Raw genomic sequence first — 19210 nt, forward strand, 5'->3', positions numbered from 1 at the left:
TGTGTTATTCAGGGGGTGCAGCCTGAGATTGGGGGAGTTCAGTGCTTTCTGGAGGCACGATGCTGTGAGAGCAATCATGGGGCTGGGGGCATGGGAGGGAGGAACAGCCACGGCACAGCTTCTCCAGGGGGTCAGGTTGGAGTGATGCTCCCAGACCTGTGAGCTCACGATGCTCACTGGAGAGCAGCATCCCTCTGGTCCTTGTGCCTGGCTGCCATCCCTGTCCTACCAGGTTTCCCTGCTCCCCATCCATCCCCACAGCACCTTCCCACTCCCTGGGTCAGGCGCACCCCCAAGATGAGGATGACAAGGACCCACACATCCATCTTGGGCGATGGAACCCCAGAGCGGCCCCTGCCCCACACACATCCCCATCCATCCCAGCCACAGCTCCCATCCACCCCTGGGAGCCCGGCTGGGCTGTGGCAGACCCCAGCACTCCCCCCCCACCACCAGAGTCCCGTGGGACTCCCAAGCAGCTCCCAGGAGCTGGGATGAGGATAGGGGTAGCTGAAACCAGAGCCAGATGGCTGCTGTTCCTCTCACTGCAGCTGCCAATTCCAGCCCTGTCCTTTGCCACTCAGAAATCCCTGTGCTGGCTGTGGCTTTCCTGCTTGGCGGAGGCAGCTCTGCCTCCCCAGTGGTCACACGGGCATGGGGGGGGCTTCAGCTCAGCACCCACACAGCATCACAGCCAGAGCCAAGCCCTGGGGGGCATCGAGATGCCAGAGGCTGCAGCCAGAAGCCATAGAGAAATATGTGCCAGCACCATGCCCATCCAGCCTGCAACCACCCCGGTGCAGCCCCTGGAGTGGGGGGAAGAGCCAGAGCAGGATGGTGGCTGCATCCCTGGTACCCTCCAGCCTTTTGCCGCTGCCACACACCCTGCAACCACCTCGCTGCTGAAACGCATCCGTCTTTGCTCTGACACCTTTGTTCTGAGCCCATCCAGCTGCTCTCAGGGCAGGGACCTGCTGCTCTGCTGTGGCAGAGGGGCACGGGCAGTGGGAGAGCTGCCAGCCCTGGGCACCCACCCACGCAGGGAGAAGCAGGTGAAGCCAGGCACCTTTTCATCCCCATCCACCCTTCAACTGTGCAATCACCTCAGCAGCTTCCCCACAGAGGAAAAGGTCTTTTCAGCGATGGGGGAGGACCAACTCCAGCATCCGCACATCACCGGGGTGACAAGAGGGGTTTGGCAAAGGAGGGGAGCCAAGCTGGACCCCACAGAGCACGAGGCCCCGGCACCCTTGCCCCCCACCCCTGCCCCGTTGCCCTGTGCTTCCCTCGGGGCAGATCAGAGGGTGTTTACATGCTGTAAGCTGATTGCCGAGGTGCGTTAACTGGATTAGGTGGGAGGCTGAGCCAGCCGCAGACCTGGAGGAGCTGCTCAGCTGAGCAGGGCTCCTGCCCGTGTGACGCCGGCAGGATTTGCAGAGCCGGGTTTGAAACTGTTTTTCTTCCCTTAAGCCTTTGGAAAGGTGAAGCCGTGGGAGGGACGTGGGCTCTGCCACCTCCTCTCCCCCCTGCCAAAACCCAGCAAGGCACCGGCACGGGGTGGCTGCAGGGTCACAGCCCCCATGGCACCTTGGGGAGCAGTGCAGTGACCCCAAGCACCCACACAACTCCATCGGCATCCATCAGCAGCGATGAGCCCCCCACCCCAGCAGCAGGCACCGACTCCAGGGCAAAAGAGTGGTCTCGGCACCCCCCTCCCCAGCTACACCCAGCCCAGGGGAGCTGCCCAAATCTGCTGCCCCAATCTTGGGGCAAACGAGATGCTGAAAGGACTGCAGCAATCCCTGCCCCCAAGGATGCTCTGGGAGGCTGAGTGAGCACCGGCCCCCACCTCCTCCTCCTCCTCCTCCTCCTCCTCCTCGCACCAGCACCGGTGTCACAGGAGAACTGCGCAGCGGTTTTGCCGGTGTCAGACTCCATCCATCCATCCATCACTTCCACTGGAGCTCTGCTGCAGCACTTCCCAGCCCTGGGGCAGGGAAAGAGGCAGCGGGTGCCATTCCCAAGGCCAAGCCCGGACAGAGGCCAGAAGCCCCGGACCCAGCCGAGGTGGCCCCAGCACGGTCCGGGCTCAGATCAGCCTGCCAGAGCCAGCTCAAGGCAGGATCCAGCCCCTCATTCCCAACGGCTCCAAGCGGGCTTGGCACTGCCCGTTGGGACCATGGCACTCCCCAGGACAGACAGACGGATGGATGGACATCCTCCTCCCACGCTGCCTCCCGCCAGGCCGGTGGGACACCCCTACAGCGCTGCCATCTCCTCTTCCTCCTCCAGCATCTGTCTCCAGGCCCATCCTTATTTATTTATTTGTTAATTAACTGCTGTTTCCATAACAAACGCTCCAGCTTCTCCCAGCCTCCAACAGCCCTGGGGCTGGATTGTTAACTAGGATTTTAATTTGTTAATTAAAAGCAGGATGGCTCCATAACAAGCTCCTCTCCTGCAGCCGAGCTCTCGGAGGGCTGGGGGCCACGGGCTGAGCCAGCAGCAGCGCCGGGCACGGCTGAACCCCCAAGGGATGGGCACACAGGGAGCAACGCTCCCCCCAACCAGGACAAGGGGTGTTCGTTGAAGGGACACGGAGCTCAGCAACACCACGGTGCCTGCTCAGGTCCCTCCTCCCTGCAGTGATGCTGGAGATGAAGCCACTTCCCTGTGCAGTCTCATCCCAGTAACCCCTTCCCCAAACACCATACAACCCCCAGCACACATCTCCGGCCGGTGGAGGGTCCCAAACCTGGGCTCTGACCCCCAAACCTGGGCTCCGACCCCCAAACCTGGGCTCCAACCCCCAAACCTGAGCTCCGACCCCCAAACCTGGGCTCCGACCCCCAAACCTGGGCTCCGACCCCACTCTGCCCATCATGTGCTGCACCAGCTTCACCCCTTCTCAGGTCCCACGCTTCCACCTAAGGACTACAACCCTCAGCAGCCATCCCCTGCGGCACCAGGGACCCAGCCTGGGCACACCCCACTGCTGCTGTGGGCCAGGTAAGGCACGAGATGCTCCTGGAGCCAAGGGAGACACGTCAGCCCTGGCTGGGGAACAGCACCTCGTTCAGGCCGGCGGCGAGGCCTGGGCTGGGAACAGAGCGGGGCTGTGTGCCTGCCCGTCCCTGCCTGCCCCTGCACACCCACCTGGAAAAAACAACATTCCCCCGCGCAGGAAACCCCAGAGAGACGTGCACACACGGCACCATTGTGTGTTCCTGGCCTGTGAGCCTGAAGGGGGGCGGGCAACAAGCAGAGCTTTGTGCTCCCAAGCCCCCCTCAGCCTGGAGAATCCCCCCCCCATGCTTGGTCCTGAGCGTATGGATCCCAGCACGGGGCTCCAAACCCACCCAGACACTGGGATGCAAGGGACCTGCAGCAAAGGGGCCACACGTGGATGCTCCTGGGGTACCAGAAGCCCCCACCTCCCAGCCCAGGGGTGCATCCCCAGGCACAGCTGGCCTTCACCACCGGCTGCAGCCAGCCTGTCACCCTGCCAAGCGTGTCCCCAAGCAGGGCACAGTCCCATCCCCAGCTGGGGACACTTAATGAGCACCAGCCAAAACTCCCTCAAGCTCCTGCAGAGCCTCCGATCCTCCCGACCCCGCGATTAGGCAGCTCCTCGTATCTGGGTCACTGCCGTGAGTCACGGACACCGGAGAGTGACTCAACGCTCTCAGGAGCTGCCAGGGAAGGGACGGAGCTCGTGGCCGATTTTCCCCGGGAGAGACTCCAAAACGGTGAGGAGGGGGAAGGACAGATGGACGTGGCCTCCAGACCCTGCACCCCGACACTGGTCATGGGGATTTGGCCCCATGGGGCACATCAAGGGTGTCCTAGGAGGATTCCTGGATGGTGACCACAGCCCTGGGCTCCCAGTGACAGGGGAACAAGGCACTGGAGATGAACTAGGGGATGGCAAACTGGGGGTCTGCCCCACAGCTGAGGAGGGGTGGGAAAGCAAACCCACCACAGACCTGGCATCACTTCCACAGGGGGTGTCCCCCATCACCACCTCCCAAGCTCCTACCCCCGCATCCCCAGCCCCACAGGATGCTCTGCACAGCCCTCGCAGACAGACACACAGCCAGCCAGCCAGACGCTTTCCAGGCTTGCCGCGGGAATCTCGACAAGGCAGCACTTCCCAACGGAAAAAATACAGTGGGGAAAGAAACCCAGAAGCCAGAAACCACACGAAAAACCCCACTCAGCCTTTCCCAGGGCGCTGACGTCAGTCGGTCCCCAGCCCTGGGGGATGGATGGAGAACCCTCTGCCAGCTCCCTGCCACTCTGTGCCGAAGGCGCCGGCATTCCCCCTTCCCCACGGCACAGCCGTGAGCCAGCGGGCACCAGGCCGGGGGTGGGGAGGAGGAGGGGGGGGGGGATATCCAGACTTCCTTTTTCCTAATATTAATTAGTCATCACAGCGCTCGAAACATAAACAGCTGCTGCACGACAGCAAACATGAGTTTTCCTTGGAAAAAAAAAGCCTTTTCCAAAGCTTTTTCCTTTCCAGACACCCCCGTTTGCAGGTGGGGGATGGGGATAACTCACAGCCTGGCAATTCCCCCTCCCTCCCCCCCCCCCCCCACTACCTCCCCCCAGTCCTGAGTTTCCAGGGCAGAGAAGCGAACTCTGGCCATCTCATTTATTTACACACTTGTGGCTCTCCCAGCCAGAGGGGCTTTTCCAGCCAAACACCGTGATGTCGGGCCAGCGATCCCGGCGGCAACGCCAGCGCCGCTGCCCAGCCTGACGTGAAGCTTATGGGGGAGAAGCCAAGCGAGTGAGACTCCACCACCACCGCCCCAGGTAAAGCTCCAGCAGCTCATCATCAGCATCCCTGCTCGCTGCACGTGCCTTGTTTCCACTCTCCATTGCACAGCCTGGCTCTCTACCCCCTCCCCATCCCTTCTTTTCCAAGGAAAACCGGAGGAAAAACAAGGAGATGAAGGCACCCAGCATCTTCCTCCTCTCACACCTCATGCACACAGGCAGAGGCCGGGGTGCTCAGCGCTCGCCGGTGCTGAGCCGGCGGGGAGGGTTCTCCCAAGAGCTGAGCTCTGAATTAAACATACCACCCCTAATGAGTTGATTTTATTAGTTTGTGAATGCATTGAGAGCTCATTATCAAAATAAACATCAATTCACTCCCCCGCCAGCGCTGCAGCTGGGACCGCCTGCAGCTCCCACCCCAAAATGTGCTGCTGGTCACCCCCCTCTGCACCCCATCTCCAGGGCTGGGGGGATGCAGGGGCAGCTTTGCCCACCCTGCAAAGCCCCTCATGTCCTGGGGTTCCCATCTCCGCGTTGGCTGCAGGGCTTGAGGCTGGGTGGGCACCCATTGATGCTCGCTGGTGTGGGGCAGCCCCAAGCTCCTGCCACCCCACCATAGGCCGTGTGAGGTCTGCCAGGACCCCCTCGGTGCTGCCGTGGGGAGAAAAAGTGAGCCACAGCCCCCTCCATGCTGCCGTGGGGCAGGCTGAAGCCCCCACCCTGCCCCAGCATCTCCAGCTCCCCAGCAAGCACCCAGCGCTGGAGCAACAGGGGGACTCAGCAGACCCCCAGGGACACCCAGGGTGGGAGGCAGCACCCCAGGGAGCCCCTCTCTGCCAGGACCGGCGCGCCGAGGCGTGAGGCGGGGGCACAGCGGGCGCATTGTCCGGCGCAGCAGGACGCGCTCCCTTTGGAAGCAGCAGCTAATCCCATTTCATCCCCCTTCACGGCCATCAGCTGTTTTTCAGGCATTTCAGGAGGCGGGTTGCTGAAACCAGAGCTATTGTGTCCGCCGCACCCCAGCCCCCTCCATCCATCCATCCGTCAGCCTGTCCGTCAGTCCCGGCCCCACGCTGAGCCAGGATCCGGCAGCACGTCCTTCGGAGATGGGGATGCCAAACCCATGTAGGACCCACTCCCCTTCACGTTCCTCAAAGCTCTCAGCCTGACCCAGGAGGTCTCAGCCCAGGCAAAGAGGAAGAGGAGGAGGAAGATGGGAAACGCTGAGCATCCCCCCATGTCAAGACCACAGGGCCCCAGGGACAGCCACCCACACAGCCCAGCACACCATCGCTCCCTCAATGAATAAGGGCAATAAAGGACCCCATAAAACCCCAGTTAATGCCCAGCCTGTACCCAAGATTCAGCCCAGTTTCCTCACCTAGCTCACAGACAGCAAACTGGGATGTACTGGGAGGGATGGCCCTGCGGGATGGGGACTGACTCTTCCAACTGTCCTGCTAAACAGGAGAGGGAGCCCAGGGGATTCAGGAGTGGGCATGTGTGCCCTCATCCCATTTTCTTCCATCAACCTGTGCAGCCATGAGTTCTGCCATGGGGAGAAAAGCTGAGCCACAGCCCCTCCGTGCTGCCCTGGGGTGGGCTGAGCCCCCCACCCTGCCTCAACATCTCCATCCCCCTGCGAGCACCCAGTGCTGGAGCAACAGGGGGCTTAGCAGACCCTAAGGTCCCCCCAGGAACACCCAGAGTGGAAAGCACCACCCTGGCCCCATGAACACAGCCGTGCTGCCAAGTGCCGGGGGGCTCCATCCCACCCAGGACCTTGCCCAGCACCCCAACCCATGCTGGCATCACACACAGACCCCGAGCATCCTGGAGAAACCCCTCGGGCCTTGGTGCTGCACGGAGCCAGGAGGGCTCAAGGTGACAGATGAGGACTCGCAGGTTGTCGTCTCACCCAGCAGTGCACAAAGCAATTAGCTAGCGCAGCTAAAATTAGCTCAGCGGTTCCTTTCTGCTAATGGTCAAACTCATCAAGGTTTCCCTGCCCTGGGGGCCTCGGGACCTCCGTGTGGGCACACGGTGATTGATGAGAGCCGACGGGGCCGCTCACGTGTTGCCTGCAGTATGCAGGGCAGCAGGACCCCAGCCAGCATCACAGCCTGCTCCCCCTCACACCATACCCGCTGCCTCAGTTTCCCACCTCCCCCAGTTGCCTGGGACAGGGGGAAAGCTCCCAGACAGCTGTCCCTGGAGCCGCCACGTTCCAAGGTGGATGATGGGGATGATGACTGGTGGTGGAGGCGAGGGAGGGTGGCTTCGGCATGGGGACCCTGGCATTCCTGGCATCGCCACCGCGGCATCCCCGGGATGTCCAGCTGCTGGCACCCAGCACCAGCTGCCCAGAGCCATCCCCAGCCCACAGTGGCTCCTGGGTGGGGGGTGACATTGATCTGCGTGGGGAGGTGACAACCCCAGCATCCCAGCCCCTATCCCGCACCATGACAAGAGACCCCGCACCCCAAGTCTCCATTTCTGGGGGGGTGGTGGTGGGGGGGGGGGTTGTGGGACAAGGACGGTGGGGAGTGCGGCCACCACAGCAGAGAGGGGAGACAAAGGGGGCTGGGGACCAGCTGCAGCCCGGGAATGTCCCCTGCCCTCGGCCCCGTTCCCAGGGATCAGGTTACCCAGTTCCCAGGCAACCCGAGCCCGGCACGGCTCTCCAGGCACAGGCATGCCTGCACCCCGCGGGGCGGGGGGCAAGAGGAGGGGGCCGCCGAGGGGGCTGCTGCCTGCCCCCGGTGCAGGCAGTTGGTCGGCGGCAGGCAGGGGAGAAAGGGAGGAAGGTGAAGCATCGCTGGAAGCGGGGTGCGGGCTGCACCCCCAAAGCATTGCTCGGAGCAAGGTGCAGGCTGCACCCCCAAAGCATTGCTCGGAGCAAGGTGCAGGCTGCACCCCCAAAGCATCACTGGGAGCAGGGTACAGGATGCACCCCCAAAGCATTGCCGGGAGCAGGGACCCACACACACACACCATGCCAGCCGGTCCCCAGCCCCACAGAGGGGGTGCTCAGGGTAGTGCCCATGCAGGCGGCATTGCCCGAGTTCCCTGGGGTGTGAGGGATGCCGGGCAGGATCAGCCTGGGCACGGCAGGGATCCTCTGCCAGCACATTCCTGCCTGCCGGCGAGAGGAACGCACCCCAAATCCCAACTGACCTCCAGGGACGGTGCTGGGGATGCAGAGGGTGGGAACCCCGGAGCAGAGCAGCAGCCCTGGGGATGGGAGAGGTCCCCAGCATTGCTTCATGGCTCCCTCACGCAGGAGCAGCAGCTCCCAGGACAACCCTTTGCCCCCAAACCCCCCATGCCCCACAAGATGCCAGATCCTTGCTTTGGAAGACCAAAGCCCGGTGCCCTGCACTGCAGCCACAGGGCACCGGCACCTCCACACCATCCTGTGCCCACACACCGGCCCCGACACAACCACAGGGGCTCAGCTTGCCCTTCGTTAGCGTGATCACATCACCCTTGACAGCAGTGTGCTTACAACTGGCCCAGCACTGGCCATTCTTCACCCAGTGACACACAACTGACTAACGAGCTCGGGGAGGTAACGAGGGCTCAGAGGTGAACGGACCCAGCTCACCCACCCCAGCTCAGACCCGGCACCTGGAGGAGTTTGCTTCACACACAGCTCTGAGCTGCCACAAAACATCAGCGCACCCCCACACTGTTTGTGTAGGGCCTACAGTAACCCATGTCGTGGCTGGAGCTCATCTGGAGGCAGGAAGGAGTCACAACAGCCATCGAGGCACAGGCTGGGGACAAGGACACGGCTCAGAAAGACCTGCGAAGGCAGAGCAGGGTCCGTCCTCATCACACCACCCAACCTCCCTCCTCCCAGATTTAATTAGCAGCATTTTCCCAGGTTCAGAAGCAACCTGCATCCTCCTGCCTCCTTCCCTCTCTCCTCCAGCTCCTTCTTTTGCTCCCGCTGAGCGGAAATGCCACAGCAGCCTAATCCCCATTGCTAAGGGACGAGCAGCACTCGACATTGCCACCCCGGCACCCAGGGCAGGAGCCCCCTCCCCCAGCTATCCCAGCCCACCATGTGCCCAACTGTGCCGGGCAGGGAAGGTGGGTACAAGCCCGCAGTCACCCTCCTGGCAACCTTCATCCTGCCCCCTCATCCCCCAGGGAACCCTCATCCTGCCCCCTCATCCCCAGGGAGCCGGCTCCCAGCCCATGGACATTCCCTGGTGCTGCTGCAGGTCACCAGCACCCCAAAACCCCTTGGGAACCAGCCAGGGCACCAAGCAGGGCGATGAGGCGCGGTGACACGGGCTGCCTGGGACAGGACCCTACCCCCCTTCCCCATCACGCTTATCAGGTCATCAAATTTTCATCGCTGCCCCTGGTCACTAATGGCTCCTGAAGAAGCATCAAATTTTAATCTCCCTTCCTCTCCCCTAACAGCCACTTCCCTTTCGGAGCCGGCGCTTCGCACGAGGCCACCGGATAACGAACGTGCCCACGGAGGAGGGGGGAGCCAGGGCAGGAGACACCCACGCTCAGCCACCCCTCCCCTGCTGCCACGGTGGGTACCGGCAGCACCCTCCACAGAATTCACCAGCATCATGTCCCCGAGAAGGAGCCGGGGCTCGTCCCCCTCCTGCTCAGCCCCACGGGGCTCCACGCACGCGGACGTGCCCAGGCACCACGCGTGGGTGCGGGAAGGTGCCGGCGCTGCCCCGCTCCAGCTGCTAATAAGCCTCTTTGGTGGAAGCTGCCCATCTCAGGCCCCTGCCCCAAATCCCGTCTGGAACCTTAAGCCTCCCAAATCCCTCCTGGGACTGGCCACAGGCTCCTCAATCCCATTAGAGGTGCTGTGTCAGTGTAGGAGGGCCTGGGCTGTGCTCCCAGCTCTGGGTGAGGGGAAATCATATCTCCAAGGAGGGGGTGTCACAAAATCAACAAAAAGTGGGGAGGGCTTCCACCCCACAGCCACCCAGCTCCCCCCAAATCTCGGGGGACCCTTTATTGTCTCGCTTAGTCAGCCAAAGGCACCTTTGCTGCAGGCATGGGCTGGCTGGGGCAGCCTGCCAGTGCCCCCCCCCCAGCTCTGGCACAGCCCCTCAATCCCAGCACAGCCCCCCAACCCCTCACAGCCCCCCAACCCTGGCACAGGTCGCACTGCGACACAGCTCCTGCCCAGGCTGCGCTGACTGATTAGCCTCCCGCCCAGCACCGCATTCGGCTCCGGGTAATTAGCGCGAGGCCCCTAATCAATAAGTTATTTTTTGCCGTGGGTAATTAATAATTACACAGCACAGACGGGCTGTGATTAAACTTCCATCCCCTCTCTCCCTGGCAGCGCGGGGGCCTTTGTTTTACCAACTGCAGGTATTAAAGTGTTTCATCCTGCGTTTGGGGAGCTCCTGGGCCCTGGCTGGGGAGGTCTCGCCCCTCCTCCTCCTCCTCCTCCTCTTCTCTATTGATCCCATTTTCTTTGGCTGCCGGAATCAATACCGCCAGCACAAAGCACTGCCAGCCCTGCGGGGATGCCCACAGTGTCCTGCACGCCCCACCGCAGCGGGGCCGAGCCAGGGGCACCAAGCAGAGCATCCTACCCACACTCCAGCTCCCTTCTCCAGCTCCCTCACCCCAAGCACCCACCGGACCCCCAAGGGACTGCAGCGGCAGCGCTGGCCACCCACAGCCGTGGAGGTGACCCCGCCGGTGTGTCCCTGGCAGGGGAGACAGGCACGCGCCAGGGTTTGGCAACGTTCCCCACTCCGGCGCTCCGTCACGGGCAGCCGCCGCTCAGCGCTTGCCCGTGGCTGCCGCCTGCCATGCGGCGCCGGAGCCGGGCACCGAGCAATGTCACGCCACCCGCGAGGACATGACACACGCCGCAGGGAGCCGAAGCCGCAAAGCTCGGATCCCACACCGGGAAAGGGCAGGGGGGAAGGCAAAGCCCCTTCCTCCCCCCCGCCCCTCCCCACCCATCGAGGGGGATGAAGCACAGACAACCCCACGTCTTCCACCCCATGGATAAATGGAAGGGGATTTGGTCACGCTGGGAGCCCTGTCCTGTGGGTGGGGGGGGCCAATGGACGGTGGGGGGGGGGGGACCCCCGCTAGCTGGAGACGCCAGCCAGGAGAAGAGAAACTCAGCAAGGGAGTGAATCAATCAAAGAGACCTTCACAGCTCCCCACACAGGGCCTGCCCGGATAATATACTGCCGCTTTAGATGTTATGTTCTGAACTTAATTACTGAGAAATTATAGCAGCGCTGGGGGAGGCTCAGGGGGAGAGGGAGGACGGGAGCACACAGGGACTTCTGGCTCCACTCGCCGCTGCAAACAAGGGCAAGAAATGTCATGGGTAAAGACCCCCAGCGCTGCGCCCTGCTGTGACCCCCTTCCCCCCCGCCCCCCCCCTTCACCGCCCCCGTTTCGCAGCCTGGATCTGCTCAGTCCAAGCAGTGGGGATGGAGGCGGCTGTGCTGTGGTTCTGCCAGCCAGGAGCCTTGCTGCTGGCTGGGGGAGTGTGGGGGAACGGGACCCCAGGGCCTGCCTGGCACCTCTGAACCCCAGCTGCACACTAAAGGGCCACGAACTATTTCTACACTCCTCTCTGTTAGCAGAGCAGCTATAAACCAGATTGTGCCGTGCCAGAGCCCCCCGAGGCGACGCGCTGAGAGGGGCTCACCATGCCCAGCGGTACTGACTCACCCCGGGAGCCGGCTGGGTGCACAGGGAGCCCTGGGCACCCACGGGGGCTCAGGGCTGCAGACCCCCTCCAGCCCCAGCTCCCAGCTTCCCAGCTCCCTGACCTGCTGGCTGGAGGTCGGTGGGACCAACACCAGAGCAAGAGCTGCTTCCCAGGAGCTCCCCAAACTTGCACCCCATCTCCTGGGGTACGGCACACATCCCTCTGGAGGGGGTGAAATGGGTGCCTTCATTCCTCGCCAGACCCAGGAGATGCTCAGCCTCCCAAGAGTGGTCCAAGGGGGTCTCTACCCCATGCTCAGAACAACAATTCCCCCCACCAGTCCCAACCTGGGGGCAGTTATGGGACAGGGGCAAGGAAGAGGCTGAGCAGAGCCGTGCTGCTCACCCCCGCCGAGCCTTCCCGGTCACCGGGCTGTGCTCAGCACCGGCGGGCCCCGGGCCCCAGCTCCAGAGGGGGCTTCTTGAACACCATCCATGCTGTCCGCCCCCACGGCAGGAGCTCCGGGGCCACCCCGATCCCCCCCCACCTCCCACCCCCCCAGCTGCCACAAAGCTCCCTCTGCCCGGAAGAGCAGGGACTCGATTTAGGGGAGCAGCGCTGTGACACCCCCCCCCCCCCAACCCTCCACGTTCCACCTCCATCAGCAAACCCGGAGCTAGACGGTTCCCCCCGCACCCCCTTACCTTGGGCGCCGGTTCCCGGAGGGCCGGGCAGGGCGAGCACCGCGAAGCACAGCAGCCCCCAGCTCCCGAGCCGGGCCATAGCTCCGCCGAAACAAGGGTGGGGGGCAACTTCCCCGACTTTATAATCCGAGCGGCGCCGGTCCCCGCTGCCGGCCGGGTACCGGGGCGTCCTCCGGTGCGGGGAGCCCCGCAGCAGCGCTGCTCGGGAGGCGGCGATGAGGATGGGTCGAAAGGCTCCTTACGGGGCGGGGGAGGATCCGCAGGCAGCTCCCCCACCATGTGCAACTTCCCCAGGGACGTGCGGAGCCGGGACCCCCAAATCCGGAGCGGGGCCGGCAGCCCAGCCCCCTCCCCAAGCGCTGCGCCCCGCGTCAGGGAAGAAGGGGACGGGAAGCGCAAGGCTGCGCTCCCCCGGCCCCTCCTGCCAGCCCAGGCACCATGGGGGCCGGCTCCCCGGCGTTCCCGGAGCCGAGCGCACGGCAGCCGCGGAAAAGTTTGGGGTCCTGGAGGGGGTGGGGAGTGGGGGGGGGGGGGCGGCAGGCGGCCCCTCCCCAGCGCTCAGCTCCTGCCCATGTACATCCCCGCCTCGGCGGCTCCGGGAGACGGTGGGGTAGGTGGGGGGGAAGAGGTGGGCGGCGGGTGGCTTCTCCCCCCGTCGCCTCTCGCTGCGCCCCGACCCCCGCTGGAACGGGGAAAGTGCTGTGGCGACGCGCGGCGGCGCAGGGTCCCGCTCGGAGCCGCCGGCGGTGCGCGGCGGGCGGGCTTGGCGGCGCCGCGCCGACCCCTCTCGGCGCTCCGGCCGGCCGGCTGCCGGCTCCTCCTGCTCGGCGCGGCGGCGGCAGCGGACTGAGCCGCGGCGAAGGGGCTCGGCGGAGCCGGGGGCAGCCCGAAACAGGCGGGGAGGCGGGGAGACGGCGCGGCTCCGAGCGCTACCCAGCGGCCGCGGCCGGGCGAGCACGGAGCTGCAGGGGGAGCGGGCGCGGCAGGCGCGTCCCCCTTCGACCGCCCCCCCTCCGGTTCGCAGGGAGAGGAGGCGGGTCCCCGTGTCCCGTCCGTGTCCCCCCTGGGCTGTAGAAGAAGCAGTAGTCCCCCCCCGCCTCCACCCCTTACACGGCTTTCACCTCTCCAAGCGCCTGGAGCCGCCCCCAGCCCCTGTGACAGCGCTCAAAGCATCGGCGCTGGGTCTTCGGGAAGGAGAGGGAACACACAGCACGTCCCCGAGGTAGTTCAAGAGCAGAACTCAACTCACTGCTGCAAGATCAGCAAAGCAAACATTTGAGGGTACTCAAAAGAAGCAAAGCTCTAATCCCCAAGGCAAGCCAGCAGCACCTCCTAGATAACATGCCACCTCTCCAGGCCTCATCCTGCAAATCCACAGGCACGAAGGAGGCCCTGAATGCACATCCTTCAGAGATGCCCATGCTTTACGCCAGTACAGTGCCTTGCGTTTGGTGGGGGAGAGTGGCACAGTCAGGGATGCTGTGTTAAAACCCAAGGACCTACACTGTCTGCACAGGAGGAAATACCCACCCTGAATGGTAGGTCAGCCTCCTGAGCACACACGGTGTCTCAGAGACAAGCAGGGGGGGAGCCTACAAGAGTCAGGGTGAAATAAATACATGAGCAGATTAGCCTGAAGCCAGGCCCAGCACCACCAGGTCAAATCAGGGCAGGGACAGAGGGACCACTCTCCAACAAGCATCAGTCCAACCCTGTGTGTTAGTGCCCAGGCACCAGTGTGCATTCCAACAACACACTCACGTGTTAATCACACACAGCACCCGGGGGGGGAACAACAAGCCCTGCGTGCACGTTGTGTATCTGGAGAGCTACTGCCAAATTCCCCATCGACCTCTTGAAGAGACACTGAACAATAACCCAGCACTTGCCCACCCCAGCATTAATCAGCTCCGTGGCTGGCATTCTCAACTGAGCTGATGGGGATCAGTGTGCTGTGGGAGGCTGCAGTCCTGGCTCACCCCTCGAGGAGGTGTTTCCCAGTGCGGGCTGGAACAAGCTGGGAGAGCGGTTACCCTGCCAGGGGGTGAGCTCAGCACCCTGCTTGGACCCCTGCACCTCAGGCACCAACACGCACGCTGCGATGGGGAGCAGCCACGCTAATGCTCAGCACGCTCCCAAGCTCCTGTGGGATCAGGGCTTTGTTCCATAAAGAACAGGAATTCCTGTCTCCAGGGCCATAAATCCAGCGCCTGCCCCTGGTGCCTGCACTGATTTATGGTTATTACAATTAATCCTGCCGAGGTACGAGCCGTTTATTACCCACATACACAGGTACCTGGTCCCCCACAGTCACCCAGGCAGACTGCTTGAGTTTGGATCTGGCAGCAACACTCCCACCAGACCACATCCTGCCTTCCCAGCCCTGCCCTGCATGCTCCAAACCAGCTCTCCTCTGCCCAAATACATCCGAGCAGGGAGCAAGTTCCAGCACGCAGCCCCACAGCTGTCTGAAGGAGCGGGTGGAAAAGCTGAGAGCTGCCATCCTGGGCATCAGAGAGGGTCTGGGGGCACCTACAACACTGGCACATCCCAGGGATCAGAGAGGGTCTGGGGGCACCCATGACACTGGCACATCCCAGGGGTCAGAGAGGGTCTGGGGGCACCCATGACACTGGCACATCCCGGGATCAGAGAGGGTCTGGGGGCACCCACGACACTGGCACATCCCAGGGATCAGAGAGGGTCTGGGGGCACCCACCTTGCCACCTACCCAGTGACGGTGAGGAGGCAGCAGGCAATGCCTGGGCAGGAGGCTGCAGTCCCCCTGTGTTGTTGGGTCCCCCCTCCATCATCCCACGAGTCCCAGCCCGATCCCCCAGCAGCATATTGACAATCCCAACTTGAGCCACAATTTGGGGCAGCATCCCTTATAACACCGCCAGGAACCACACCACCACCCAGACCAACCCTGAGCCAACTCACAGCTCCTGCCTCTCCGAGACTTTTCTAGAAGGAGGGAGGAAGGTTCACAGTCTCCAAGGTTCAGACTTTTTAATTCCTCCTTAGAAGCCCCTGACCCCTCAGCGCAGGGGTCTCAGACCCCCAACCACAGCGACTCATCCTCCAGCTGCTGCCAGAGTCCTGGGCTAAGGAGGGGTTTGCCTTGCCCAGCCGCAGCGCCGGCCCCGCGGGCAGCACCGAGCCGCCTCGGGCCTATTTGTAGATGTGAAAGCTGTTATTTTGCCTCCTGCTTGAAGAGGGCGCATCAAAGTCGAACCCAAAAATACGTCGCTGGGCTTGAATTAAAAACTCCTGCCTGAAACCAAGGCAAGCTCCAAAAAAAGATCAAGGCTTTGTTTGAAACGTGAAAGGCTCTGCTGGCGCTTTGGGGACCCTCTGAGTTATCCAAAGGCTACTGGGCAGCAGCCCAGAGCTTCCTTCAGCTGTCCTCAGCATCCCTCATCTTCCTTGAATGAGGAACTGACTCAGCCGCATCCCCCTCCTGTGAGGGTATCCCATGGGGAGCGTCGTGGTCCCCCCCCACTCCAAGCTCCCTGCTCTGGGAAGCACAAGGAGAGGCAAGGTCAGCAGGGCTGGCTGTGAGCGAGAGGCTCCAGGAGCTCAGTCGTCCTCTGCTAGCAGAGGGGAGAGGGGTAGATGTGCCCACAGGCTGTGAGCTCCAGCACAAGGAAACGAAATTGGCTATCAGAGGCTCTGCAGCCTCACAGGCAGAGGTATAACAAGCTCCCAGGGGCAGAAGCTGAAGCCAGAGTGACCAGCTGAGCGATGAGGAGCACGTTTCTAGCGTGGGCATAACTGGCTGGCTGCAGTGAGGCTCCACCATACCCTTTATTTTTGCAATTAAGATGGGAAGGGGCATTTTAATTACTTCAGAAGCATCTAGTTGCTCAGAATAGTTCATCCAGGGCAGTGCCACAGGCCACAAGCGCTCTCTGCAGCCAGTTAACACCTGGGCTTAGGACAGGTCCCCACTCCTGGAGAGCTGTGGCATGGGGCGAGACAGGGCTGTTGCTTCCCAGCCTGTGGGCAGGGCCACACACAGGCAGACCCTCTGCTTCCAGCAGGACTGAAGCTGCTTCTGCTTCCAGGGCATCAAACAGGGCAGTCATTCCCCTCCCCATCATGCTGCTGACCACGCCAGCAGCATCACAAGCATCTCCCCAGGACCAGCACTCAGCTTCCCCAGCACTGCCACCAGCACAACAACAGCCTTGCCCAGTGTTCCTACCTCCCCAGGCTGGCACATGGGGACAAGGGCTCAGCCCCATCTCCACCAAGCCCAACCACCCCCCAAACCACGTGGGTTTGGCAGGGGCAGCATTGCCAGGCTGCAGACTCCCAGACCCACCATGGTGCAGGGGAGATGCTGGTACCAAAGCTCTTCCTCCAGCTCACTGTGCCGCCTGAGCCCAGGCTGGGCACCGTCCCCTCACTGGTGAGCAGGAGCTGTGAGTGGAGAGGAGGCATCAATCCCAGCAGCCAGGGAAGCTGGAGCAGACAGGAGCCTTTGCTCCAGCATACAAAGCTTTTATCAGTCTCCCTGCAGCACAGGCAGCTCTGCAGACATGCTCAGGGCAGAGTAGTGAGAGCATTTTGCACTGGTGTGGGGGGGCTTTCCCCCCCTACACCCCCACCCACCCCTCCCCAAGCACAAAGCAGGAGGTTGGGGGTCCCAGCACATTGCTTCAAGTGAGCTGTGAGCCCCAGAGAGGCGGACACACTGTGTCTGCTGCCCCACAGCATCTTCAGGAGGCCACAGGTCCTGGGGAGCTGACATGTTTCTAACTATAAAGCAACACTAAGCCGTGGGACTGGGAGCCCCACAGCTCCCCAACACACTCACCACTCCTCTGGCACCCTACAAAGCTGAGTTTTGCTGGAAGGAGCCAGGAGGAACCCACCCTGGGATGGGCTACAGGGCGAGCTGGCTCTGCTGAGCATGGACAGGGGAGAGGTGTGACCTCCACCTTGGAGACAGCGAGTTCCATGCCGACCCCAGGACCACCAGCACAGCAGCTCCTGCTCAGCAGCACCAGCAGTTCAGACCTGGAGGCTGATTTTTTTTTTTTTTTTAATTTTAAATCAGGAGATTAAAAATTTAAACTAAGGCTCTGGCTCATTTTCACACAGATTTTTAACATTTAAAGGCCATTCCTGGGCATTTCTTGAGAGCAGCAGCTGGGGACCAGCCAGGTTTGCCAGGGGCTGCATCCAAGACTCTCACTTCATCACACACTTCCAGGGGTTGAGGTTTTAAAGGCACTTTGCTGCTGAGCTCCACACACCAGCCAGGGCCAGACTGGGGGTGCTGGGAGCCCCCCCCCCCCCCAAGTTCTGCTCAGCCAGAGTATCTCCAATAAACACATTTCCAGCCCCCAGCTCCCCACATGCCTCACTCAGAGTTTGACACAAAGGGGGTTGTGCTCCAGACCCAAAGGGCTCAGGCAGACCCCAACTCACTTTTTAGGAGCAGGTAACACATCCTCTCACCCTCTTCCAGCACCTCCACCCTTGCAATCACTGCCACAGCCCCAGCACCATTCACACCCCTCAGCTCAAGGTAGAAGCTCAGAGACAGAAGCTCAGGGAAGCACCAGAGCCCAGAGCCCCTCTTACCTATCTCTGCTCATCCCTCATGGAAAGGACCAGCTCTGGCACACCATCTGCCTGGCAATTGCTCCCACCCCTCCCCAAACCAGGTTCCTTTAACACTTCAGTGCCACACCAGCATGATTTAATCCACCTGCAAGTTAAATCCCTGCAGGTGTGTGCAGGGGGGCCAGGTGCATCCTCAGCCCATGGCTTCCCTACCTACCATCCCCTCCCTGAAGGAAGGGGGAAGACCCAGCCCCTGCCTGGAACAGGGTGCTGGCACCTTCTTGGCATGCCCACTGTGTGCCGTGGCACATGTCAGTCCCTGGTGCCCCCACAAAGTGGCTGGCTGCTCCCTGAGGGTGGTGGGATACTGACCCCCCCATATCCTCTCCCCACACACCCCAGCTTGGCCGTGCCCGCTCAGCTCAGCCCTGCTCCAGCCTGGCACATCACGGTGACTCCCTGGCACCCAGCACAGGGTGCTTCAGCTGCTGTGCTGGTTTCCAGCTGATTTGAGGTGATAAATAATGGATAATAATAATAGGGAAAATGGTAAATAATGTATTTACAGGCTTGTGTAACGAACAGCACTGAGCACAGGCTGCTGGGGTGACCACTGGTGCCTGGCAGAGCCTGGTGACGCAGCACAGGGCAATGGGCACAAGCAGGGACACGGAGAGGGGGATGTTTGGGACCCCCCAAAGCCTGTCCCCTCCACAAAGTACCAGCTATTTGCTCCCTCACTTCCACCCTGTTAGCAGCAACAAAACCTCTGGGTGAGTTACCCTGTGCTGTTTGGGTTGGGGGGCACAGGGCACCCTGGCAGAGTGGGAGTCTCTGCCCAGCCCCCTCCCCACACCGAACCCACCCGACCTGCTGGGTGTGCAGCTCCAGCCAGCTCTGCTCTGCTCCCTGCCAGGGCTCAGGTGGGATGGGGGGGCAGTGCTGTGTGCTCCTCACCCACCCCCTCACCCCCCCACCCTCATCCCAGCTCTCTGCAGGGTAACACGGGGGGATGCTCGGGGTGCAGGGACTGTGTTACCCTGCAGAGAGCCAGGGGCTGAGGAGGGCTCAGGAGCTGGGGAAATGGATTCTGGCTGGTTCCTGCTGAGTAATTACACTCGATAATAAGGGGCCGTCGATGGGATTCGCTGTCAATCGTCACCCCGTGCGGCGGGGGAGGGGAGGGGGACGGGGAACACACGACGTCTGCAGAGAGCTGCTGACTCATTAAAAATCAGCGAAGGCAGCAGAGGCCGTTTGGCAGCAGGGTGGGGGTGAGGAGGGGGGGCAGGTCTGTGCTGCGGGATACATTCCTTCCCACACCGAATGGCTTTGGGAAGCGTGAGGCAGAGAGAACTGACTCCCTGCCCAAGCTCACAGGCAAAGATTGGCTTGGGGTAACCACCATCCCGCCCGTGCCTCAGTTTCCCCATACCCACAGCTTGGAGAGTTCTAGCCAGGT

The 19210-nt window shown here is 62.3% G+C and overlaps 2 protein-coding genes across 2 annotated transcripts in view; one reads left to right on the forward strand and one right to left on the reverse strand.

The window, feature by feature from the left end:
- Positions 1 to 12247, reverse strand: part of SDK2 (sidekick cell adhesion molecule 2) — a gene marked incomplete at its 5' end in the record, with an annotated part of 48576 nt that extends 36329 nt beyond the window's left edge. Inside the window, one exon of the mRNA XM_084273451.1 lies at positions 12169 to 12247. Within this exon, the coding sequence (XP_084129577.1) occupies positions 12169 to 12247 (79 nt within the window). The remainder of the gene's footprint in view (positions 1 to 12168) is intronic.
- RPL38 (ribosomal protein L38) overlaps positions 1 to 19210 on the forward strand; it is a 225277-nt gene that overhangs the window by 153373 nt on the left and 52694 nt on the right. The gene's annotated exons all lie outside the window — the stretch shown is intronic.

Source organism: Gallinula chloropus (genome assembly GCF_964237585.1).
Source record: "Gallinula chloropus genome assembly, chromosome: 20".
NCBI classification, from domain to species: domain Eukaryota; kingdom Metazoa; phylum Chordata; class Aves; order Gruiformes; family Rallidae; genus Gallinula; species Gallinula chloropus.